Source organism: Dermacentor variabilis, chromosome 6 (genome assembly GCF_050947875.1).
Source record: "Dermacentor variabilis isolate Ectoservices chromosome 6, ASM5094787v1, whole genome shotgun sequence".
Lineage (NCBI taxonomy): Eukaryota > Metazoa > Arthropoda > Arachnida > Ixodida > Ixodidae > Dermacentor > Dermacentor variabilis.
In genome coordinates, this window is record NC_134573.1 from 117656090 (window position 1) to 117683311 (window position 27222).

At 45.2% G+C, this 27222-nt stretch overlaps 1 protein-coding gene across 2 annotated transcripts in view; it reads right to left on the reverse strand.

Moving 5' to 3' along the window:
- Positions 1-680: 680 nt before the first annotated feature.
- LOC142585100 (uncharacterized) overlaps positions 681-27222 on the reverse strand; it is a 28751-nt gene continuing 2209 nt past the window's right edge. Inside the window, exons 1-4 of one of the 2 annotated variants that reach the window (XM_075695616.1) lie at positions 16428-17430; positions 13731-13801; positions 11878-12060; positions 681-1811 (exon numbers count right to left, since the gene is read on the reverse strand). In XM_075695616.1, coding sequence (XP_075551731.1) covers positions 1629-1811; positions 11878-12060; positions 13731-13801; positions 16428-16485 — 495 coding nt within the window. In that variant the 5' untranslated portion in view covers positions 16486-17430 and the 3' untranslated portion in view covers positions 681-1628. Of the gene's footprint in view, positions 1812-11877; positions 12061-13730; positions 13802-16427; positions 17431-27222 lie in introns of those variants that run through there. The other variant, XM_075695615.1, reaches the window with a different exon arrangement.

Below are 27222 nucleotides of genomic sequence, written 5' to 3' on the forward strand. Positions count from 1 at the left end.
ATTTCTTAGGTGGCACGTACTGTTTTCATAACACGTCCTCGATCAACTTCCGCCAGAATGTTGGTAGTCAAGCATGACAATCTTAGAAGTTAGAACACGTTGGAACAGAATAAGTTTAATGTGCGTGCTCGAAGAAATAGTCAACTTCATCCATTCGCAATAGCTGACCGAGTTGAGTACGCATCTTTCTTTCATATCCCAGTTTGATCATGGGTGCCGAGTTCCGAGTTCGCCGCTGAGCGCTCACTGGGAACAAAACCTTCGGAAGATACACGCAATGGCATCAAGTCCTTTCTGTTTATGCTGGCAATACAAAGCGGACGCTAAGCTGCTCCTGCAGCGCGGCGGTTTCCACGAAGTTGCCGCGGCTTAACACGCACTTCACGCTTGCTTGCGAAAGTTATTTTTGCAGCAGAATACACCAGAGTGGTAGCCCGTAGATCTTGAGTCATCCAACATCGCAGAAACCCCAGATAAAACATGTTAAAACCGCAGAAATTCGTAATTAAACCCCTACCTTTCGAAGCTCGCGCTGGGAGGAAACGGAATCCGCACATGCCAGTGCGACGCGCTGGTTCGAGGATACGTTCCTCCTCGTCCATAAAACAGTAACTCTAGTTTGGAATAAGCCCCCGTGTTCTGCATATATTTGCTCACGGGTGTACACTGAAACATTTCCTGAGGAAAAAACATTTATTGAAACGTATCACATCTGAACCGCATTCTCGAAGCGCCAATGACAATTCACTGAGAATTGCGAATACCAATATACACCCTACCACAAAACCAAAACTTACAAGCCGTATCCCAATAAGAAACGCATTCACCGGGCCTCGTTAATGATTTTCACGTGTTCTGCATCCTTTCTACACAACGATTAATTACCACCTCATATTACCCAATCCACTGAGCTGGTTCAGCAGTGACGACATTGAGATGCTGAGCACGAAATTTCAGGTATAACTCATGGCCAACGTGGCCTCATTCTGACTGTGGCTGGGCGCTAAAGCCTAGTGTACTTGGCTTCATATGCTCGTTAAAGAATCCCAGGTGGTCGAAATAATCCAGAGCCGTCCACTCGAGCACTACGGCGTCTATGATGCACCGTAAGTTGCTTCGGGACGTTGAACCTCATTACTAGATTATTGCATTAGCACCTGCTGTTGACGTACAGCAGTGATGTTTTCCCAATTATGTCTTAAGCATTTCTTTATCAGTAATCCCTATCGTAGCGACAACAAATATCTTCCGAACGAAGAAAGCAAAGCTGTGCACCAGGCAGCGATTCGTATCACCATTGGCGCCTTGGAGAGGAGCAATTCCACTAAGACACAGCGCAGATCGAAAAAATTATCTGGCTTCGAGAGCCGTGACGTCGCTTAAACTATGACATCTGCAACATCACTCAATTCGTCACTGTCTAAACTGATCGTTTCAGTAGCGGAGGGAACGTGTCATTAGGACGAAGATTTATAACTAACTAGGAAGTACACTTAGGTGTACCCCCCCTCCCCCCTTCGGAGGTAAGCTCTTTTGTATTTTTCTTCAATAAGTGTTTTCACCACCATCACCAAACGCGCTGCTCGATTCTAAACAGCATATCACCGTAGGCGGTTTAATACTGCCTTCTAGGAGAATTCCATGCGCCGGTAATTCGTTCGCGGCTCACGGCGGGTGCCCCGGTGACCACCGTGTGCATAACCGTGGTCATAGCGATCATGCTCCCTGCGACGAGCAGTGCGCTCACGTTCGCTCGTGCGCTCTTCCATATTTCCTCGTCCGGTTGTCCAGCGTCTTGGATATTCTGTAATCTGCAACGGGAGGAAAAATGCAGAGTAAAATGAGAGTCTGAAAAACGGAGGCATTGCTATCTCTTTCAACTTCTGAGAGACGAGAGGAGAAAACCGTCACTCCATATAGTACCCTGGTTTGACCTCGATGCAAACATTTGAAAATTTAAAATTACACTATGGCGTTTCGCGTGCCAAAACCACGAGCTGATCATGAGGCACGCCGTAGTGGGGGGAGGGACTCCGGAAAGTTGGACCTCCAGGGTTTCTTTAACGTTCACCTAAATCTAAGTACACGGGCGGTTTCGCATTTCGCCCCGTTCGAAATGCGGCCGCCGTGGCCGGGATACAGTCTCGCGACCTTGTGCTTAGCAGCCCAGCACCATAGCCACTAAGCAACCACGGCGGGTGCAAACATTTGCGTTCATCACACTTGTTTTTTACACTGCTGGCATGCCAATGAGCTGAAAGAATGTGCTCAAGGTAGGAAAAGAGCAATTGAAACACTGTTGACAGAATGGCGAGATTTTGTCTATAGTTCATTTGTGTTCGTATCAACGAACCAACTTGACCAACGTCATGTTAGGGTATCTTTATATTCAGTATGGCGGAAGTCTGAATTTCCTGGCCCTGTTATATTCTGAGGAGTTGGCGTTACTTAAACATCGAAGGCGAGGTAAAAGTCTGTGGGCATACTAGATACCATTTCTGCACTAATCATACCTATGAGGCAATGGCATCATTAAAGATGCCTAAATTTTATAATATCCCTCATTGTCATAACTGAGGGTGTCTACCAAGTTGACATTTCCAAATTCCCTGAGTTTTCCAGGTTTTCCTTGAGTGCCATTGCAAAATTCCATGAGTGACACAGAACTTTGTTTTACGTCAAGACAGGCTGACACATGTCGCCCCATGCTGCCACTCTCTAGTAAGCATGCTAAAATATGACTCAATCCAGTTTTAATAGTAAGGAGTATCATTTCTTTTATAAAAAAAAGAATATGACGCGAGGGGGTAAAATACACAGCGAATAACTTTGAAAAAAAAATAGTAAAACTCATTGCAAATCGAGTGGAACATTCTCAAATACGAATAAAAACGAGATGCATACTAAACAAAAGTTTTCGAGTATCCACTTCAGTCCCGATTTATGATCAACTGTCGATACATATGTGTGAAGCATAGGTGGTGCTTGAAACTCCACTGAAAGCAAATCATGGTGATAGAATGACTCTGAGCATTTTATGATGAGCCATTACATTTACAGAGTAACTTAATATTTGAATATTGTAAAATCAGTCATGCTACGTTTATTCATAACAAGTATTCAATCCCCCGCTCGAATTACACGCACTAGTTATTCATAAGCCTCAAGCATTTCAAGAAAGAAATATATATATTTCAAGGTTGCTACCGACATTCCCCACATCAAGCGTCACAAAAAACATGGTAGTGCCTTTACCGAAGCCGTACTCTGTAACGATACATATCACTCAGAAGCAAAATGGAAATAATTTAGGTTATCAGAATGTTCAAGTTGCCGTAAGCTTAGTGTTCATGATCTATTCCTTGCTACCACTGCACAGAAATGGCAAAAATAGGTCGCGTCTACAAATGTGGCCGCCGTGACTGAAGGTGATATGAGCTACTTTTATCTATTTATAGTAAGCTCATTGGTGTGAGGCCCGAACTTTGTTACAAATGAGATTCTCAACAAATGAGATTCTCAACAGCTGGTGTGTCAACCTCATCTCTCCTGACATACTCTCAGCCCGCGCACAACGCCTGAGTGTTGCGTTTCACTGCTTTAAAGAGTTTATTTCAGTTTGGATGAGGGATGCCTGCATTCCGGCGTCAGCCAACACGTTGTTTCTTTAGCTGAAGCTCCTTGAAAAAAGCGGCGGCAGGCTTCCTTTCCCATTCATTCCTCAGTGCATAGGTCCTTTCTGTTCTTGTCGTCCTTCCGCTGCGCGTTCGACCCACGGACAATTTGAAGCATCCTCTTTGTCAGCTGTACAGTCAACGTCCGATTTTTCGGACGTTGACTTCGGCGGTTTTCGGCCTAAGGGCCGCGAGAACGTCCGAAAAATGGAGCAGTCCGAAAAAATGAATGCATGTCTTTTACTACCATTAAAGGCTCAAATCACCACAGGCACGTCCGAAAAGGCCTAGCAGCACGGTTATTAGGCATATCGGAGCTCGTACTGTGATAGGAGATGGCGGATGGACGCGTGTATAGTTAAGGAATAGGTGCTGTGTCCCGTGACAATGGCCCCTTCCCACGCTTGCTATGCTTCACCGCGTAAAACTTCTGTATTGAGGCAAAGCTGACTTTTGGGAACAAGCATTTTGCAAAGCGCCGTACTTTCCGAGATTCGAAGCCATTCGAGGCCCACAAAGACGGAGTCGATGCCATTGCTTACAGCGGCGAATTCTTTCTATGAAAAACACGGCGCCGGACGGCAAGAAGCTTAAAGGGACACTAAAGTGAAAAATGATTTCTTCTGCATCACTAAATTAGCGTTCTACAACACCAAAGCCAACTACAGAAGGCACTCTTATCACGCACATCACAAGACTTGGCAACACCCGTTGCCTGAAGCTGTGGTTTGATGGAGACAGCCTTCCCTCACATGTCAAAGTTGGCCACGTCCGCCATCCAGTCCGCCCATACATACCGAAGCCCCTGCAATGCTACAAATGCTGCAAGATGGGACACGTAAAAGGTGTCTGTAGGAATAACCTCGTGTGCCCACGGTGTGCCGAATCCCATTCAGCAGATGCCTGCCGCGCAACTGTGTTAAAGTGCCCTAATTGCCATGGTACTCATGAGGCCTCATCCAATGATTGCCCGCGGGTGAGGAACAAGCGAGCAGTACTCAAACGAATGGTACGGGACCATTCAACCCACAAAGAGGTTGCCGCTACTCTCAGGCGACGACATCGGCCCCGAAGAGCAGCACGAAGGGTTACGTCAACTGAAAGATATACGCCATCTTCCGGCAAAGCGGCTACCGTATCAACACCGACTTCCACAAAAACAGATACTGCGAAAACGAAGACTGCGGCAACACGCTCACCTCCTGAAGAGTGGTCTACACTTCCAAGAGCACAACCTGCCTCGGAGTCACACCAAAGTGCGCCGCCCACAATGACCTCACGAACCGCGGATGGGACGCCGACTGAGGATCGCCAAGTCAAAGTGATGCTGAAGTCACTTATGGACGCCATGCGCATCCTACTGAGCAGCATGAAAACCCCGTCGGCACAGAGCGCAGTACAGGTGCTGGACACCTCGAGTCCGGTGCTTGCGGCTCTAGGGTAAAACCATGGCCCGAGAGATGCCGTCGTTTCAAGAGGAAGTCAAGCATGCATCTGTCTTGCAGAGGAACGCCAGAGGGCTTAAGTCACGCATGTCCGACTTTAGACAGTTTGTCTTTACGCACCAGTTCCCCATTATCGTGATTTGCGAGCCCAACCTGTCAGCTCCCATCAGACTGTCCGGGTATGAGTGCTTTATGTCCTCTACCTACGGAGAGTGCAGCAAGGTTGTTGTGTTTATACGCCGTGACTTGACTTATGTACATCACCCAATGCCTCCTGACGAAGCAAATCAATACGTTTGCTTAACAGTGAAGAAGAAAAAGCTCACGTTTACAATTCTTGGAGCCTATATATCTCCAGCAAGCCGTCTAGATTGTGAGCGCCTACGGGGAATTTTGACATCGACTCCAGAGCCGTGGGTGCTCACTGGTGACTTTAACGCCCACCATTACCTATGGGGAAGCTCCAAAATTAACTCTAGAGGCAGAACGTTGGTGTCCTTTGCTTCTGAACGGGAATTTTGCTTGTCAAGTGATGGTAGCCCCACTTATCTGCGTGGATCAGCGTATAGCAGCTGCTTGGACCTAACCTTCGTGTCACGGTCGCTTTCGAGAAGAGTGCACTGGTTTTCCGATTTAGAAACACGGGGTAGCGACCACATCCCAACCTATTTGAAGATCGCAGGTTTGACTAGTTCCAAGTCTTCCAGAACCGTCCAGTGCACCGATTGGCCTAAATACAAAATAATAATGGAAGACTGTTGTCGTGACGGCACCTCTTATAACCTACAGGGCGCGATAAAGGATGCCATACAAACAACCACGCATTTGCTTTCGAGGAGTTCTTCCCGCACCGATTTCGACATTGAACTAGCAAAACTTCGAGCCATTCGCCGTCGTGCGGAGCGAAGATATAGACGCACGAAGTCAAATCATGATTTGAGATTGGCTAGACGAACACAAAAGAAAATACAGCGTCACATGAACAAGCTGGCTTCGCGACAATGGGCATCCTTTTGCGAGTTCCTGGATCCGCGAAAACCTTTGTCGCTTATATGGAGGATTGTTCGTGGCCTTCGCACAACCTCTGGTCAGCGCCACCCGTTTAAATCTTTGGCACTTTATCTACAATGTAGAGATATTGACATCGCTGAATCTTTCTGCAGAAAGATTGCTGGCGAGGCAAATTCCGATGGAACGGGTACGGGAACGCTCGACGACCCACTGTTCTCACGCGATCCCCGCATGGAATGCCCTTTTTCTATGGAAGAACTAGAAGCTGCGCTGGCTTTGTGCAGGCGTTCTTCAGCGCCAGGACCTGACGGCGTTACATACCGTGCCCTGTGTAACCTAGGAGACCAAGCTCGGAAGGCACTCTTGCTCCTATACGACTCCTGGCAGACGGGTACGGTTCCGCAAGAGTGGAAGTCAACTCTCCTCATTCCACTTCGCAAAGCTGGTAAGTAGCCTTTGGACATTTCCTCATACCGTCCGATCGCACTTGCCAGCTGTGTCGGAAAAACAATGGAAAGAATGGTTTTAACACGTCTGCAATGGTACTTAGAGTACTATGAAATCTATCCATAAGCTATGGCCGGATTCAGACGGGCCGTTCGTCAACAGACAGCGTTGTTGACTTGATAACATTTGTGCAACACCAAAAGGCCTGTAAGCGACTATCTGCTGCTCTGTTTCTAGACGTTAAAGGAGCTTATGATAATGTCACCCATGAAGCCATCCTTAGCACGTTAGAAGCCGTCGGACTTGGTGGTAAGATGCATATGTGGGTGTGCAACTACTTACAGAGGAGACCTTTCTACATGCACACAGAAAATGGCCCGACGTCCGAGCATTACAGTAGCCGAGGAGTCCCGCAAGGAGGAGTGCTTAGTCCGACTCTTTTCAATCTCACCCTCAGTGGATTAGTTTACAACCTGCCAAGCACCGTACGACTTTCCATCTATGCGGACGACATCTGCATTTGGGCATCAGGTGTGACACGACTTCAGCTTCGTGCTCGGCTTCTGAAGGCTGCCACAGTGACATCTTGCTACCTTCGTCAACAAGGACTTGAAATTTCATGCGGAAAGTGTGCAATGGTGGCATTCACGAGGAAGCCAATGTCAAGGTTACGGCGTATCTATTAACGGACAACTTATACCATACAGCAGAAGCCACAGGTTCTTGGGAGTCGTAATTGACAGAGACCTGTCTTGGACTCCGCACGTCAATTACGTGAAAAAGCGGCTGACTGCTATCTGTCACCTGTTCAGGTTCCTTGCAGGAAAAAGTTGGGGAGCATCTATACACGCTATGTTACAGTTGTACATGGCGTTGTTCGTTGGATTCCTGCGATACAGCCTGCCTGCAATATCCAACACCTGCAAGACTAACCTGTGTACGATTCAGAGTATTCAAGCCCAAGCCCTTAAGATATGTCTTGGCTTACCACGCAGTGCATCAACGGCTGAAACCATTGCCCTAGCGCAGGATTACCCGATCACGACGCACATTGCCGTTGAGACAATGCGTATGCATCTCAGGCATTATGCTAGGACCCCTTCCCACCACTTGGCGAGCCTCACTGCTGCAAGGCCCGGCTCGACATTTAGCGGTATTGTCAGTGCACATCGTGCGTCGTTTACCTCGGGGACGCACCTGCGGCCAAGCCAGCGTTTCCTCCGTGGTGTTTGAGCCGTCCACAAGTTGAGATAACGATTCCAGGACTACAGAATAAGACAGATCTACCGGCCCCTGCTCTAAAACAGCTGAGCTTACTTCTTCTGCATGAAAAGTACAGCAACCACGTGCACATCTATACCGACGGATCGACTACGTCGTGCAGTTCTGGTGGTGCCGTGGTTATACCAACGCGAGGAATGACACTGCGGTTCAGGACATCGCATGTCACGACCTCAACCGCGGCAGAACTAACGGCCCTGCGTCGAGCACTGGAATTCATTGATTCGGAAAGACCCAGAAAATGGGCTGTGTTCTGTGATTCAAAAGCGGCATTACAGTGCACGCAGTCAGTTCTCCGACACGGATGTCATGACCAATTGACATACGAAGTCGTGAAACTTCACCATGATGTCCAACAAAAAGGCCACGAAGTCGTTTTTCAGTGGGTACCTGGCCACTGTGGAATCAGTGGCAATGAGTCCGCCGATAACGCTGCTCGCACAGCTCATCAAGAAGAGCACAGCATTCCGATTCCGCTTTCGAGGACTGACGCTGCAAGGCAGCTTCGACACCTGGCACGTAGCCTCACAGTGACCGAGTGGAACTCGCAAAACTTACGACTTACACGACTACATCGACTAAACCCCTCCCTGTAGCTCCGACCTCCACCCGGACTTCCTCGACGTGAAGCTACGCTTCTCTGTCGCCTTTGGTTAGGAGTGGCCTTCACAAAGGCACACTCTACATTAATTGGGGTGACTGACAGTGCAGCATGCGAGGTCTGTGGCACCGAAGAAAACATCCACCACCTGCTGTGCCACTGTCCAAGATATGCCCTAGAGAGGCAAGAACTTGCCAAAGCTTTCCAAAAACTGGACAATCGGCCGCTTTCTGTGCAGGTGCTGCTGGAACACCGCCCCCATCGCCCGTCGGCCCATAAAGCGGTGAAGGCACTTTTGCGTTTCTTAAGGACGACGGGTTTGTGCGACCACCTGTGACTATTAAGGCAATTTCTGTAAAACCGCACGCGTCAGCGAACTTGCCACAATTTCATTCTTTCCTTCCCTCCTCTCTCTCCCTGTGATCTTTGCTTTCCCCTTTCCCATTCCCCCGGTGTAGGGTAGCCAACCGGACGTTATTCTGGTTAACCTCCCTGTCTTCTTCTTTTCTCTTTCCTCCTCCTCCTACAACACCAAAAACACCACTCTTACAACGATAAGACGTTTGGCAAGCCAAACGTCTTTGGTAAGCCAACGAAATACGGGTGGCGACGCCTACTTGAGTTCCCGCACCTGGGGGCTGTGACGTCTTGGATTTTGATGGCATCTTCTAGGGCCTGCTAATTATATATAGCGGTACAGATTGACTATATTGCGTTCTAAAGGAACCAAATATTAAACATGGCAAGTTTCAGGAAACTTTATTGAGCCAACGCGGCCCAAATGCGAAAACATACTTTGGAATCCCTGACGTCACGCTGACGTACCGGTGCTGGGGTTTCGGCGCGAAATTCAAATAAGGATACTTGGACCTTCATTTTCTCATCTAATAATCAAACTATATTTTTGAAATGACTGCCTGCAGGGTTCTCAAACAATGCTCCATTAGTCTAAACTGATTTATTGTTTCGCTTTAGTGTCCCTTTAACAAAGAAAGTTGAGGCAGCTAGGCCTAGCATTTACCACGGCGGCGAGGTAATCAAAACGGCGGCAGTGGTGGCTCGGATTAACGCCATTTCGGTCTTGCGGTCACGGCAAAAAGTCGGCAAAATCGGACGGTGTAAAGCTCTTGCGTCCGAAATTTCAGACGTTCTTAGACATTGACTCTATGGGGCACGTGACCGGGCCGCGGAGCCGTCGGGCGTCCGGAAAGTCGGCAGCCGACGACACGGCGTCACAAGACGATTCGTTACAATTCCTCTCTGTTACGCGAGCCAGCATTACTGCGACTTTTGTTCCCTTTCAATAAAATTACAGCTAATTTTCCCTGATAGAGGCAGAAATTCCCTGAGTTTTCCCTGAGTATTTCCAGACTATTCAAAATCCCCGAGAATTCCCGGCTTTCCCGGTTGGTAGACAACCTGTAACTAATGCACGAGTAATAGCCGCATAAAGTTCACAAAACGTTCTTAATTTAGGATTTATAACTACACTGAAGATACAATGAATATACAAAGCAATGTCTACAAAATATCAACAATTTCGTGTGATCCTAAATGATCATCTGTCGTGACACGCACTAAACATTGGTGCATCGCGGTATGAGTATAAATCACATACTGCGCAATCTACCTGTTTACTCTTTGTCCTAATTAATGTATAATTAATTTGCAGTCAACATACGACTTATATCTACTGTAATGTTTTGTTCCTTAGTAAATATTTTGTGATGTTTTGCAGATTTTGTCCAGTTGTTTATGTGTGCGTGCGCGTGTTATTGAAATAGTTTATTGCAACCTTTAAGCAATAACCGCCCCCCCCGCCCGCCACCTCTCCATGCCAATGCCTTGACACAACATACAAATGAATGAAATGAAAAATACCAATTGTGTCGAAGTGGGTTTCTTTGTTCACGATCGATGGCCTAAAGGAATGGCGGACACAGAAACAAGGGAAACGCAGACAAAAAATAAATAAAAAATAAAGGACACATTGCACACGGGAAGTTATCGAATTCTAAATGCTGTGTGTGTCTTTTCGTGGCTGTGTTTGTCCCGGTTCCTGCGCTCAGCTGTTCTTCTGTACCAACACTAACGACAGAAATTTCAGGTTAGATTGGTAGTCAGTTTAGGCATCTGTTTCGGCTGATATATAATGCCTCCGGAGCTTGATATAAATTTCAAGGATAGAAAAATTGATATTTAACGAACAAATGCAGGACAAGCTCCAGATGAAAAATATTTGCGCCTGGAATGGCTAGCAGACACTGCACACATTTAAAGCAAAACTTACTTGAATTCGCAATTTCTAATGTATAGTCTACAAATACAGCAAAAGTTTCCATTCTTTTCTCCCACGAACACATGCTTTCAAATAAGATGTTTTGCGCAGTGCAACGTTTCATATACTCGCATGAAACATCGCAAATCTACGAGTGTAGAACATTGGACGTCGCAAGAAATGTCAAATTCCATTGAGTCATGGTCGCAAAATTTTAATTTAGGAGAGGAATCCTAAGAAGGCGATAGACGATAAAAGTACCGTTAAATATTCTCAAATATAAAATTCACCGTTGCTTGGTTCAGCCAAGAAGTGAAAAAGAATAAGAATATTGTTCGTTAGTTTATATACGAACTAAGTTTCTCAATTATGACATCATCTTGCGAAAAAACTTTTGAATAGCTGATATAACTACGAAGCAATAAGTGCAACGAACGGTACCATAAAAAATAACCTACTTTCCGTACTATAGCATTAATTCTGCGTGTGCCGACTTTTCTTTCTGCGTATTTACCGCGTCTGTTCTACCATTACTCCGGTTTATTATTTCTGTACTGTATTTACATTGTCATGACCCCTCACCTAATGCTATTTGGAGTCTGTGAGGTATAAGTAAATAAATATATGAGGCAGCAGTTTATATTTACGACGTTTAATGTCGTAATATAGTAGGCACGTCTACAAAAACAGAAAGAGGTCCAAGTGCACTTCCAGATTCTTACCGTGCTAAAATGCATAGCGAAGTCAGATAATAAACTTTAATGATACCCAGCGTAATAATCGACCAGGGGTCTTGGTGATGCCAATAAACTTCAACCAAAATTCTACCTTGCAGGGTAACGCAGTGCGTGTGGATCACTAACCATAAAAGTTGTTTTCAATCTAAGCCTATACAAGTAGACCCGAAAATGCCGCATTGTTTTTTTTCCCCATTGATTAGGCAAACTATTCTTCCGCACAACAGGTCCAGCTACTTCGTCACTTTCCTCACCGCGTCCCATTGCGACGTGCCGGGTAATTCACGTTTTGCTGGCTGAATAAAAGCAGCAAGGCGCGCTGACTGCAAGAAAGGGCGCGTGCAGACGGTGCGCAGACCGACGTGCTGCAGTAACTACAACGAGCTCCGGCTCGACGACATACCTCAGTCCGACGCCTGGAATTTCCTGCTCGACGCTCGTTGATGGGGCTGCGATCACGTGCAGTTCGGTAGGGAGTGATGCGAGTGTAATTCTGTCCTATGGTACAGTTTGTCAAGGTCTGGTGGTAAACGTTCCCATTGGATACGTTTATTAACGGCATCCGGTGTTGAACAGGTTCATCCACCTGCTCTTAGAAGAAGCAGAAATTATGTGTAACACCCACAGACGCACACAAAAAGGTCTAGATGCTTACTATCAGTGCTAGCATATTATATATATATATATATAATATATATATATATATATTTGACACAGCAATAGCAGCGAAATGTGTAGCTTTTATTAGAAGTAATGATTGTACTTGCGGCCACCTTCATGGCATGGTGACGCTTCTGCGGGCCTCAAATTTCGCCGGGCGAAATCTGGTGTTTCGATAATCGCTATTTAAAGCTACCCCATTTTTATTTGACGCCACAAAGTTCCGCATTCTGTTGTTTTCAAACCAACGACAAGTACTAAGCAAAGTTGGGAGTGATGCCAAGACTTCCCGGAAAATTGGGCATAGAAGAGTATTCTTTCACAGTCGCACACGACTCTCATTAAAAATTTTCTTTTCTGTTTTGTTTGCTTTTTGGCATATGAAATGTTGACACAAAATTTGTTTTCGACCTCTGAAGATGAGTTTTTATGGTGTCAAACAAAGCGGTACTTATTGCAATTCGATAAAATTAAAGAACAGAAGGTGTAATAATAAATAATAAATGTAATAATATTAGGCAACATTTCCGAAGATAATTTAAAACCTCGATGCGTTCGCAGAAATATCTGACTGGCACCACCGGTAGATGATGACTACATAAGAACCGCAAAGCGCAGGGAGATGTGCTCTGGTCTTTGCATCCACCGTGGCCAGCCGACTTGTAAGGAGACCATACTTTTTATCGGTTACGTTTACCAATAGCCACGAAGTAAGGGACATAATATAGCGCAACAACACAGTCCCAAAGAGAAAAAAATACACAGGCATAGAGTCACGTGCTATTCGTTTCTTCATTCCCTTGCCACTGTGTCGATGTGTTATAGTTTGTACTTTAGCGAGCACCATAAATCTATGGAACGAGAAATGATAGGCGCAACGTTAGGAGACAGGAAGACAGTGTTGTGGATTAGCGAGCAAACAGCCTAGCCGATATTGTTGTTGACATTGGGAAGAAGCAATAGAGTTGGGCACGACGTGTAGTAGCCACTGTATCGTATGCCAGTAGCCACTGTAGTCGGTCTCTAGTTTCTGCCCAGTTACTTAGCTAAATTTATATTCGTCTATGCTGCCACTGTGCAAAAGACAGGTTTCTAAAAGGCTTTAAATAGAAGGACAATGTTTAAAGTGCGACTTATATTGCGACAGAAACAATACAGCATAGAGGACATTTTAGAAATTTATGCGTTTTAATTGGCAGGTGATCATATATTTATTGGTGCCCCTCGATTTCTGTGTGCGCTGAATAAACCATCGGCTGGAAACTTTCAACTATCTCAGTCTCCGCTTCTTCTCAACGGTATTTGCATGATTTTTTTTCTGTGAACGTCTTTCTTGCCGTATATAGCCAGCTAGCAGTCGGCTGAGGCAGCTCTCAGTAGCATCTGTTCTTGCTATGCAAAAGATTTGAAGATAGCTTTTTACAATGGGCGGTAATCTTTATTCCGATAACGTTTAAGTATGGACGTTTTAATTAAACAGTCAACCATTAAGTAATCTGATTTCATCAATTTATATTACCATACTTAAAAATGAAATGTTTGGAGTATGTTCTTTATGCTCAATATCGAAGTGGAGGATAGGGAGGTTCTACGTACCTTGTTTTGTACTTGGGAAGGAGACCCCTCTTGTGATGGACTGGGTCCGGTGTCGTCGAGCGCGAACTCAACTGCATGACAGCAGGAACACAATAACGCATCTTATTGCTTAGGCAAAGAAATGCCGCACATTATTTCCGGCCGGTCCTAACGTCTATTTCTAACCTCGAGCTGCTTCTAGCGTCTATCGGGAGCCCATTCCATCCTGGAGAGAGTACAGTCTAAAAAATGCGACAAAACTGATGATGATTATGGGATTGACGATTATGCATATAATTTGTTCTGAGAGCCCCACCGATGATGAAAATGTTGATCATGACGATTGATCTGCTGGTGCTGCCGATGCTAAAATGTTGACAGAAAGCTGGAAGGCGATTTAACGTGTAGTTGACGACGATGAAACGTTGCCTAGCGCTGCTCTCAAAATAAATTATGTCGTTCATACATCGTGCACTACCCCACCCTCCCCCCCAACTCACTCAGGAAGACACTGTCTTTCAATGACTTCAAGCAAAGCTTGAATCGCCTTCAAACTCTTTTTTTTGTCCTGTTGGCTCATCCCTCTAGGTGGTTAGCGCGAGCCATATTTTTGCCAGCAGGCTTTCTCTGCACAGAAAGGTAATAGAGGTGACCAGGGCTTGATCTCGTAATGGCTTTTGACAACATTGAAGCTGCATTGTTCACAGAAGTAACTAGCATTTATTGGTTTTGATTGATTGATTGATTGATTCTGAAGCTTTGTTTATATCTTGAGGATTACACTTGCGAAAGCCTGCGCACAGAAGCATTGGGAATACACAGTACGTCTGCGACCAACGTTATCTCCGTTGATACCGTGCTCAAGGGGAAAAAAAAGAAAAGGAAGTTCCTCCTGACGGTGGGCACCTGGAAAATTCCGAGGGCTCCTATTTTTCGGAACCACCTGTCAGCAAGTACAGCCCAGTATGGTTATATCTTATCAAGGAACGCTGAACTATCACTTCTGAAGCCGTTAAAATCTGGCTTAATATGCTGGACTGGGGAAACACGTTCGTTCTATAGATGCTTGCGCAAAGTGTCACATTTCTAAAAAAAGATATGTTGAAGAAATTGAGTGGTTCCCGGATTGAGCGTTACGTTGAAGAGCGAATCAGATTACAAATTTAACTGCACCCTTTTAGCTACCGAGCTCCTATCTCGCGTAGATGAGAATAGAATAATCGTTTTGCACTGCATCGACAGCAGCGCAGGTGTGCTGCATTATAAGGAAAATCTTAAAATCTGCGGACTGTAGGGAGCTTTCTCTTGTTTATTCCATTGTTTATCTCTTGTTTATCCCAACATTCTTGAAAACTGAAAAAAAAAAAATAGAAGCTTCAACATCAAGCAAGAACCTCTTTAAATCAGCAGCAAGAAACAATATCACACTTCTAGAAGCTGCACTGTCTATTCCGACATATTACAAAGACAAAATGGATGCTTTATGCACTTCCTTAAAATATACCCCCCATCTGCGAGTACAGGTTTTTGCAACATCTTCCTAAACATTGTGGCAGTATGTTGTAAAGTAAATAATGGCATTTGTCTACTTTAGTTGCTGTATCAGACGCAGTTCACAGAAATGTGCCGAACACTATTCCTTTTGGGGCTGAGTTTTGGATTTGCAACATTTGTGCTTTAATTTTTTTCTAAGCCTTACAAATATACTCATGAATGTTATGAAAAACTATGAAGCACGGCTGAGCTTCCTGCGATAGGCAAACTATACCTTTCCATTCTAAATGTAACAAATTCATTTTAATAGTTCCGGTGAGTATCTAATGGGAGAATTGCTACGTCTAATGATTATCTGAATAAGTAAATCGCAGTTAGCTCCAAGCTAAAGCCTCATCTAAAAGAAAATTGAATTATTTATGTCGAGACCGATTGCACGCGGAATAACGGAATATCAACGGCTTCTTACGCAAAGCGTCACATTTCGCACTTCTTTCTTAGTAAGAAATATGGAGGTCACGTAGGCTCGAACGCAAATTATGTGTTATTTTTTGCTACAAATCATAATACGCCTTTGACACCCTGTAGCCTCATGACGCGATTTCGCCGATCTACTTCATCACAGCCCATACCTTGACGTCATGTCGGACGACCCGATATGACGTCACAACCACGTTCATTCGTGACAATCTCCGAGTCAAAAAGCAGCACTCTGACACGGAGCTATCGACGAGGTTGCACACTCTAAGAAACATATCCCACGGGCGCATTCATTTTATGCATGAAAATTTCAGTCACCTCCAACACTGGCTGTTTTAGTGGCTGCCACAACATGTGAAGTTAGCCTGAGCTTGCACAGTGTGAAAATGTGCTGATACAGAGGCATTCCATTTGTGCCGGACGCCCATATCAGTTTTTGTAAAGAGCCGACAAACTTAGCCTACAGGTATGGCAAACGATGTGGAAAGAATTACGCATGTTCTAACTTTTTATAACAAATATCTTCAAGTGCAATTAAATTTAATAAATTTTCACACACATGACACAAATAATTATGGAATTTTTAACCTCACATTTGAAGTTATTTCTCAGTGCAGGTGATTTCAAATGTTTCTTCAGCCCCTCGAAAAAAACGCTAAGGGCGAGCAAAAAATTCACGTCGCAGTGCGGCACCAATATGGTTATAAAGCTTCGACTTCCAACCCCTTGCACAAACTAGCATACCCCATTCGGCATCGGGAGATCCACTTCGCTTCACGTTCACGGGCTCCAGTCGCGACATGACGAACGCGCGCGCAAATGATCTACTAGCTGTATGCCGCGCACCGTAGACGCGCCTGCTGCACACTGCACACCGAAGCTGACGCAACTGGGATGTGTGGCGGGGACCAATCGTTGGGATTAAACGGCTGCACGTGACGGCGCCGCGTCTGTAACGGAGAACCAATCACTGCGTGCGATGTGGCTAAGAGCGTTTTTGGCGGGAAAAAAAATGTGGCGGGCGTGTCTGGAAGCGCAGCTCGTGCTGCTTGTGCACGTCGGTTTGATCGCGTCGGAACGAAACCGCGACAGAGAGAGAGAGAGGGGGGGGGGTGGAGAAAGTGAGGAAGCCGTCGGCGCGGCTGAGATGAGTCACATCTTATCTATTTGCAGCGAATGCCGACAGCACCAACGATGCGTGCTAGTTGCGTCAGCCTGTCGGCTCACCAGTGCCCCTACGTGGACACTTGCAAATGCAGTGTAGGCAGTGTAGGCGCCGCAAAATCGCATTACGAAGTGAGGCAGAAGCGTTGTTTAGGCGAACGCTTACGAATGGTCAAGAACGTGGTACGTAGGCGCGTGAACAGCGTCGGTGATTGTTTTTCGGTCGGCTTGTAAAAATAGTTCATTTCTCGCTATCGGGACGGTGGAAATTTCGTAAAACACGAAATCAAATGCTCAGGCATACAGTAGTCCACGGAAACGGCCGTGTAACTGGTTATGTAAATGTGCAAATAAATTTCGGAGCCTTTTTCTGCTATTACCGGTGGAGTTCGTGCCAGTGCCGTTGCTGCAAGCGATGAATGAATAAATTGAAGAAAAAGAAAGAGACCGTGGCGTCAGTGGAAGCGCTGATTTTTGTCGGTGGTCAGGACCGCTTTATCGTCTGATATCTCTCATCTATATTTATATCGCTGAATCAAAAGAGATCTATAATTATGCGCCTAGCCTAGAAAAAAAATTAAGAATGCGGCAACACACTCACTCAGCCGCACACACACATGCACGCATGCGGTGAGAACAAAAAACACCTGGCGCCTTAGTGTGCTGTGTTGAGTTGTGCGTATCGCCTCAGTTCTGTAGTCGAGGATGTTTTGTACCTAATAACAGGATCTTCTGAAGTGTAAGGTTTGGCTGCTGAGCACGAGGTCGCGGGATCGAATCCCGGCCACGGCGGCCGCATTTCGATGGGGGCGAAATGCGAAAACAACCGAGTACTTAGATTTAGGTGCACGTTAAAGAACCCCAGCAGGTCGAAATTTCCGGAGTCCCCCACCACGGCGTGCCTCATAATAAGAAAGTGGTTTTGGCACGTAAAACCCCATAATTTAATTTTGAAGTGTACGGTTTTGTAAAATGGTGGCGGGTTACATCTCAGGCGTTTGCGTGCGAGTCTCCGCACGAGAAACGTTGCACACAGCGTTGTGGCTGGCTACCGTTTATCTCGGTAGTGTCGCATATCTGTGTCGCATTTCGACGCGGTGCGTCAGCTGCGCGTGACCGGGCGTGGCTTCATAGCGTTTGCGAAATGAAGCAAAACAACTTTGTTTGCCGGCGAAGTCGGCCAGGCTAACCTAGCCTAACTTTCTTTTTTTATATCTTGCGACCTTAGCCTAGTCACCACCGCTACCACGGGAAAAGAAGAAAGCCCGTTTGGACCGAGCCTTATAATTGAGTGAATTTGCTTCCTTCTAAACCAATGCTTTCTTGGTAGCCGCCGCGGTAGCTTAGTTACTATGGCGTAGCGCTGCTTAGCACGAGCTCAGCAGCGCTTGGTAATTACTCGCCCGCGTACTTAAATTTAGGTCCACGGTAAAGAACCCGAGGTGCTGGAAATTCATTCGGAGTCCACAACTACGGCATCCTTCCTAATCGGATCGTGGTTTTGGCACGGGGCCCGAGCCGCCTCTGACCCCCTCCTCCGCCCTCTCGCTATCGCGCCATTGCCAGAGTTTTGTTACCCAGATCATTTGAGGTTTCTTTTGATTTGCCTCGACCTTTTAACTTAAAATTTTATTGAGCCTAATAGCTTACTGTATCATTGTTGGCGCGGACGTGCACAGATTTTAATTCATACTTTGCTTTCTTCCTGAAATTTTTTTAAGGAAGGAGAACCAGCGCATTAGCATTACCAGTGGCGGCTGCCTCATCCGTATTTTCTCACTTCAACATGTATTGTTTTAAATTCCCACTGTAAACAGCATGGACATACACATTACATAATATACACATAGGACAAAATTTATTATATTTTTTTGAAAGAGAAGGGAGGTAGCCAATTAAAAATGGTTTCTAAAGGTATGGATAGCCAATGCTTAGAGAACGAATATGTTGCTGTATGTTCACCTCGGTTCAAATTGCTTTGCGCGCTTTTTTTACCCTGAAAAAAGCCTGCAGACTTCAGTGACCTCTTCGGCAGAGTCTTTTTATCAACGACGTTTGAAATGCATGTGAATGATATGTGTCTCAGTATAGCTTCTCTTTCCAGTAAGCAATGTTACGACTCACGAAAATAAAAAAAAAACATCTTCTCATAATTTACAATATTCATTAGGAATGGAAAAATCGTCACTTGCATGCAGAGGTAATATATATATATATACAGTGTGTCCCAGCTAACCATTATGTACTTAATTTAAGAAAAAGAGTCATTGCATTACTCAAAGAAAACCAAGTGCATATTGTTTCCGGTGCAGTAGAGTAGCTGCCAGTAATTTTTTTATTACTGGGATTTATTTAGGCAATTGTAATTACTTTTCTAACTCAAGACGTAATATCCTAATTATCAAAGTGTCAGTGAGACATTTGTAGGCACAGCCAAGGGACATCTAAGTGTGGTATTTTCAGCGACGTACTCATTACGTACTACTTTTTTCCGACGATAAATACACCCCACGAAATATGAAAAATACCACATGACTGCGCTCCCACCTGCATCATAAAGCAGCGCCCTCGAACAAGCTTCCTCTGAGTTAGCCAGAACGAAATAAAAGAAATAAAGAAAAACATCGTGATCGAGCTAGTGCCTTATCTGCCCCGCCTCGGCCGATGTGACACGTCGCGTTTGGTGTTAGTTGGAAACTAGCTGTGATAGCTGTTGTCTTAGCGTACATAAAGTGCATGGATGTTTTTTTGTTTTTGCGCCACAAAAACCTATCACCACAGAAAGGAATTGACAACGTCAGTGCGAATGTTTAAAGGTGCGTTTTGTTGCGTCCCAGTTGCCATGTCTTTCTCTAATGAGCAGAAGGCAAAAATGCCTTGGGAGCTTCAAATGACAACAAGAGGAAGGCCGCAAATATATATCAGTCTAAAAATGTGGAGGTAGACCAAACGCGTAGACTATCATCAGAAATGATGCGAACCTGACAGAAACCCGCAGCTTCAAGAAACAGTGGCGTAGGACTCCATCTTTGAGTCCTTGCCTACGCACAGGTGTTCTAGCACTTATGACCTCAAAACCTCATGCTAACGTGCGGGACGAGGTCGCCCAGGTGCCAATTTCCAAGTCATCAGTTTGGAGGATTCTAAACGACGGCCTTTCACCCGTACCACCTTAACCAACACTAATGCTTGAAAGATGGGGACCTGCATAATCGTCTAGATTTCTCAAACTGGGTCCTCACAGAAGCCGATGAGCCACCGGACTTTGTGACCAACATCATCACAGATGAAGCCAATTCTCACAGAAACACACAGGTAAATTTGCATAATGCACACTGGGTAAAGCGCAATCGGCACCAATACCAGTGGTCCTTCAATGTGGGGTGCGGAGTTTACGCCGGTGCTATAATCTGTCCCACCTTCTTCGATCAAACAGACAGCATTACGTGGACGAACTCCTTGAAGGAGTGGTGGATGAGTTTCTCAACGAAGTCCCGCTGTCACGTCTTTCACTTCTGTGGTATCAGCAGGATGGAGCACCCGCACACAGCCGCAGCCGCGGGCAAGAAACTGGCTGTATGCGACTTTTCATGCGCAGTAGATTGGAAGGCATCATCATCATCAGCCTGGTTACGCCCACTCCTGGGGCAAAGGCCTCTCCAATATTTCACCAACTACCCCGGTCATGTACTAATTGTGGCCATGTTGTCCCTGCAAACTTCTCAATCTCATCCGCCCACCTAACTTTCTGCCGCCCCCTGCTACGCTTTCCTTCCCTTGGGATCCAGTCCGTAACCCTTATAGACCATCGGTTATCTTCCCTCCTCATTACATGTCCTGCCCAGCCCCCATTTCTTTTTCTTGATTTCAACTAAGACGTCATTAACTCGCGTTTTTCCCTCATCCAATCTGCTCTTTTCTTCCTATCCTATCATTCTTCTTTCCATAGCTCGTTGCGTCGTCCTGAATTTAAGTAGAACCCTTTTCGTAAGCCTCCAGGTTTCTGCCCCGTACGTGAGTACTGGTAAGACACAGCTGTTATACACTTTTCTCTCGAGGGATAATGGCAACCTGCTGTTCATGATCTGAGAATGCCTGCCAAACGCACGCCAGCCCATTCTTATTCCTCTGATTATTTCAGTTTCATGATCCGGATCCGCGGTCAGTACCTGTCCTAAGTAGATTTACTCGCTGACCACTTCCAGTGCCTCGCTACCTATCGTAAACTGCTTTTCTCTTCCAAGGCACGGGCCTGTAAATTGGGCGGCTAGGTCACCTGACCTCTCTCTATTCGGTTTCTTCCTTTGGGGTTATGTGTAAGATCGTGCTTACATGTTCGAGACGGACGTCAGATTAGCTCAAGACAAGAATAACAGATGTCTACCGTAGAATTCGAGCGTTGGTCGTCAAGAAAGCCGCTGAAGATGTGATAAAGCGGACTCGGTACTGCGTAGCTGCAGAAGGAGACCTACTCGAACACGTCTTGAACACCAGCAGCTGGTGTTCAACGGCGCTTTCTAATTCATAGATAATAACGGCACACTGAATCCTGATGTTTTTGTTTGGTTTTGTTGTTTGTGCAGACGTCCGATTGTCGATTGGGCTCATTTAGAAGTAGTATATTTACTTTTTGAATGCGTCGGTTTTACCTTTTCTATATATGTGAGTCGCTTCCCAGTCTGTTTATTTTGCTTTTGTTTTTTGCCACGAACCTGTTTATGCAGCATGTATACATTCTCATGAAAAATAAAACCATCACTTTAATTTGGCTTTGGTGTGAAGCAAATTTCCGGCGCGAAATATAGCTACGAGCACACTTTTTCGATGCGGTGCGAGCAAAGCCAAGAGTGCCCGCGTAACATTCTATGCCTATTCCATTGCTTTTCGCGTTTCGTGCGTGGTCAGAGCGGCGTTTCGGCCGCGTTATCAAGGGGCTTTTGTTATCTATATGATCAGTCGGTCTTGAGAGACAGATAACAGGTGTGACGTAGAGAGGAAGGAATAGCTGCAAAGCCGCAAAACCTGCTGTTGGTTCTCCTTCCGTACCATGCATTGTCAAGGTGATGCGCTCTCTCTTCGGGTTTGCGACAAGAGATGCAATTGCTTTCAATCATCTTATTTCAGGGCGCTGCTTTGTGATGCGGGTGGGAGCGCGGTCACGTGGTATCTTTTATATTTCACCAGGTTTGTTTGCCAATCGGAAAAAAATTGCACGCAATTAGTACGTCGCTGAAAACAGAGCAGTTAGATGTCATTTGGGGGTGCCTGGGGGTGCCTACAAGTGCCTCATTGATACTTTGATAAATAATAATAATAATAATAATAATAATAATAATAATAATAATAATAATAATAATAATAATAATAATAATAATAATAATAATAATAATAATAATAATCCTGGCTACGCCCACTGCAGGGCAAAGGCAGCCCCATATTTCTCCAACTACCCCGGTCGGTTGATAATTAGGACAGTACTTCTATGATTAGACAGTTAATTGCAATTGTCGAATTAAATTTCAGGAACGAAAGAATTACTGGCCACTACTCTACTGTACTGGTAACATTATGGACAAGGTTTCTTTTTGAGTAACGCAACTGCCCTTTCTTCTTTAAGTCCTGGTGCGTGATAGTTGGGGCACCCTGTATAATTCATTCAGAATCCGAAATTAGGCCAAGCCGGATACCCTCGAAATTAGAATCAACAGCAGTCATGCGCAAGCACTTATACTCGTACTCACAGAAGAAACAGAAAACAGAAAGGCAGAGGCTGCAGTTCTGCCGGAAAAGCGACGCAGTATTAGTGATAGCGAAATATACGACACTTACGCGAAGGTAGATTATACCACCGAGAGACGATAGATTCTTGCTGGTGGGAGAGGACTCAGGTTGTGAAATTAAACTGTTTCTATTATGAGGTCCTGTAAATTCTCATATGAGGCTGTAGCTTCAGTGAACAATTCTTCGAGGTCACACGAAGTTTCGTCAAGTGCAAGAAATATATATATATGGGATTCAGGAAGCTGGTCGCCTCCCCCCCCTCCCCTCCCCCGAAGAATGAAAGCTTTCCGCCCATGACTAGCGCTGCAGTAGGCGGGACTCGTAAACCTATATCGCCGCCGTGGTGGCCGTACGATGGATATTCCTAGCATTCTTGGAACTAGTTTCCAGAAAGTGCGTGCTACAATGCACGCCTTTACCACATGCGTGTTGCTTCTCTGTGCGCAATTTATCATTCGCTACCATATATGCCAACTTTCAAGCCCGTCTCTTGTAGGTGTAGAATGCCCCACTGATATTGCGAATGAAAATCCTTTGCCTGAGAGGGTGAATTAGGCTAACGTATATAGGGCTGTCCATGTTTGTGTAGTAGCTGTCCCTGGAAGCACAGCTGTCTCAAGCAACATTTCACAAGGCCTTGAAACTGGTGTCGCACGCCACTTTGTATTTCTTAGTTGTACAAGGTGGATTTTTAAACGCGCAGCCGCCACATACGGCGGTGCTGGCGTTATCGCTGTTGGAAGCAAGTTGCCTGTACTTTGCGGCATAAGCGTTCTACGGTAATGGCCCAGCCATTAAAGGAGCAGTGACCTACCTGGGTTCTGATCACCATCAAGTAGATTACATGAACTCTTAGTGCACAGCAGCCTGCCCAGTGTAACATAACATATGAGTGGGCCATAAGCAGCGGAAACCTTATTGCAGGTCATTGTGTAATACCGCTTATGAAAAAAGGAAGAGAGTGAAGAGGCTTTTAACAGCAGTACCTCATGCTACTCTAATAAGAGGAACGACGAGCAAAAGCATTTCTGGTAAAGCACTTAAACAGTAACTTTCTGAAAGACAGAACATTCCAGGTGAGAGATGGAGGTACATTTGGCCCACCCACACCAACAACACAGGCATACTACAAGAAAGACTACAGCCTATGGTGTATTACAGTCAATGGGAAAGCTATCTTATACAGAAATCAAGAATGATGCAACAAGCCCTCGACAACACTGCAGACTTTCTTGGCTAGTCTGGCCTCTCGCTTTCTGATAAGTCGGCTTACATCGACGTCGGAAAAAAGACTAGAATCAAGAACTACTCCAGATTGCACATTGTTCTCCCAATAGCTGGAGAAACATACCCGCATGTCAACATCCACAAATCCTCAGCTAGTGTAAGACCACGACGGCAGAGCCAGCATGTGGGTGAAACAATTATGCCATGCCTGGACGCAAATTCTACACCTGGTGAAAAGAATAATGTTGAAATCATGGGGGGTGGACGAGTGGATACTATGGAAAATAGCAGATGCTGTGCTTGTGTCCAAGGTATGGTACGGTATGAATTACCAGCAGCACACAAAAAAGACAACTCATCGAATACAGGCATCGGGTAACAACAGGTATTTCCGACTTTACCATGCTCGAAGACCTCTATGAGAAAGAGCAAACGAACAAGCACCTAGACAGAGTAGAGTTGCAGCCTGCATCACAAATTCTTTGCCTCAAGAGCTCAGCACCTGGTCCCAAGTTACCATGCCAGCTAGCATATGAGATGCGAGGACGACTACCCCTCCTTTCAGAAACAACCTCGGGAGCACCTGAACTTGAAACACAACACGCCCATACCGTGAAATATAGGGGCAAACAATTAGGTCAGGAGGCTATGCTACTGCCAAACACACAGAGGAGAAGAAGAAGAAGAAGTATTTGAATGATTGGAAAATGTAGAGAGGTCGGCCGGATAATGGAGCATCTGGCCTGCTAATCATGAATATGCAAGCGAACATCAGGCACACATAGTACACTGATGTGGCAATATCAGTGTAACAGTAGTATGACACTACATAAAGCTCAATCCCCTATAAGCGAGTACTATTCCAGGTCATCCTACACCTAGAAAAGCTGAACTGAAAGCAATCAAAGCAGCACTTGTAGTGCAAATTACACCCTGCACAACAACCTGCATGGATTCACCAGAAACTATTTGGGCCTGCACATCACACAAGATTAACAGGAAAATCAGGAGATTGGCATGCGACTTGCAAGCACATGGCCAGAAATTACAGGATACATAGACATGCAGATATTCCAGGACACAAGCGAGCTTATAAGCCCGACATAATAACTGAAAACTGGATGAGTTGGTGTGTATTCATTATTAACTAAAGTGCAACATATAGACAGCAGACAAGAACGAAGCGCTCTGTGTGTTCACTTCATTCTTGTCCATCGTATTTCTGTTGCACTATAGTTAATGAATTCATAAGGCTGCACAGGAGAAGAATGATACCTCTGCCCAAGGGCCCGATTTCACATCCAAATCCACACACACACACACACACACACACACGCACACGCACACACGCACACACGCACACGCGCACACACACACACACACACACACACACACACACACACACACACACACACACACACACACACACACAAACACACACACACACACACACAAACACAGAAAAATGTTGCAAGAGTGCATAGCATGAAGCAGTGTCAACAGGATGACACTAGAGATGGATGAGGACTAACTTTCAACTCAGGTTCATTTGTAAAGATGTGGCGAGTTATACAAATTACCAGAAAAAAAAAGACGATGAGCAAGACGAGAACAAGGTGAAAGGAGGAGCCAACTTTTCGACAAGTGGACTTGTCTTCTTCAAGGTCCACTTGTGGAAACGTTGGCTCCTACTTTCACCGTCTTCTCGTGTTGCTCATCATTTTGAATTTCCATCCCACCCCAGTGTTAATGACTCATCTATACCCGAAATTATATGTGAGTGATGTGTGCTGTGTGTGCCAGCGCGAGAGGGCCACCCTGACGCACATCCTATGGGATTGCGCCAAGTTCCCCGACGAAGCTTCGACAAGTACAACGATTCCGCCGCGACTCGCGGCTGCGGCGGAATGCTACGACCACGAAAGCCAAACCACCTGGGCCTTCCAGCAGGTCTCGGCGGCTCTTGAAAGACAAAGGCCGAGCGAAACCGACGGAACGTTGCCCCTCAGGGCGACCGACCGCGGGAGTAACACGCGCTGGAGTTGAGTAGAGACCACCCGCTGAGAAGACGTCAGGGCTCGCGTCACGGCGCCATATAGTCATGGTGTCGTTCTGCAGGCGACTACATGAAGTTGTTTCTCTCTCTCTCTCTCTCCTGCGTTCCCCGTGCTTTCCCCAGAAAAAGAAAGACATCTTTGAAGGCTAGATAAAAATTGGTGCTTGATGCAGCCAAACACAAATAACAATGATACAGAAAGAAAATACAGAAAAATTCAAAATGCAGGGAAAAAATCATTACAATTGCCAGTCCTGCATGCCAGCACCTTTAAAGAAATACTGTTGTTATTCCAATAGACAGACTGACAGCTTGCTTATGCAAGCACATTCTTCCAGTTCCATGCCATTGAAAAAAAAATTGTTTCTTGGAAAGTAGCCACATGCACACTTGGTGATCACAATCTTATTTTTTCCCTGGACTTGTATACTATATGTATTTTCTCCCTTTCCTGCTTTTATGTTTGGTTTCAGCAAGCACTAGTCTTTATCAGGTTTTATTGCTGTACTACTTTCTAGTAACCTTTATAGATCGCAAAGCCACACATCTTGCAAAGCGCGATGTGTGGCATTCCAAATAAACAATGTGATAAACCAAAGCCAAACGTGTGCATGACCTCGTTAGAAAACACAGACATAACCAGTAATATAGAAACACTTGAATAAACTATTGGAATGAAACCAGTGATAAATACCGGGGCCGCACATTTCAGCTTCGCTGGTTTACCATCTGTACAGGGTGCATGGGCAGTAATTTTTTCTGTTATTGTTTGTTAAGTATTGTATAATGTTGTGCCAGTAAAACACGTTGGGCTAGTTGGTGCAATATATTGGTAATGCTTTTCTTGCTGGTTTTTTTTTTAAGTTGTGCCCTTCTTCCTTTTGTAACAACCTTTTTATTCCCCCTCGCATAATACTTCAACATTGCAGCCTGCGAGGTATATAAATAAATAAGTACATAAGCACGTCATTCATTCATCTGCATACACCTCGCACCATTCCTTGCTGAACAAACATCACTGTGTTGATGTCTCGCAGCGTGCATCTACATTAACTGCCGTTTGCGTTTCGGTATAGTTTGTGAACAGTGTTATGCATAACGATTACACGACATTAAGATTGTGACCTATGCGTTGCATAAGCAAACCTTGCAAAACATGATATGTTGGATTGTTGAAAATAAGACAAATTTTATATATTGCAGTTACTTTAACAGCATTTAATTGACCACTTGACAAAAACTTCACATAGATTCCAACACGTACACTGAATCTGCACTTTCTTGCTTGATTATGTGGTCGTTATTGCATGG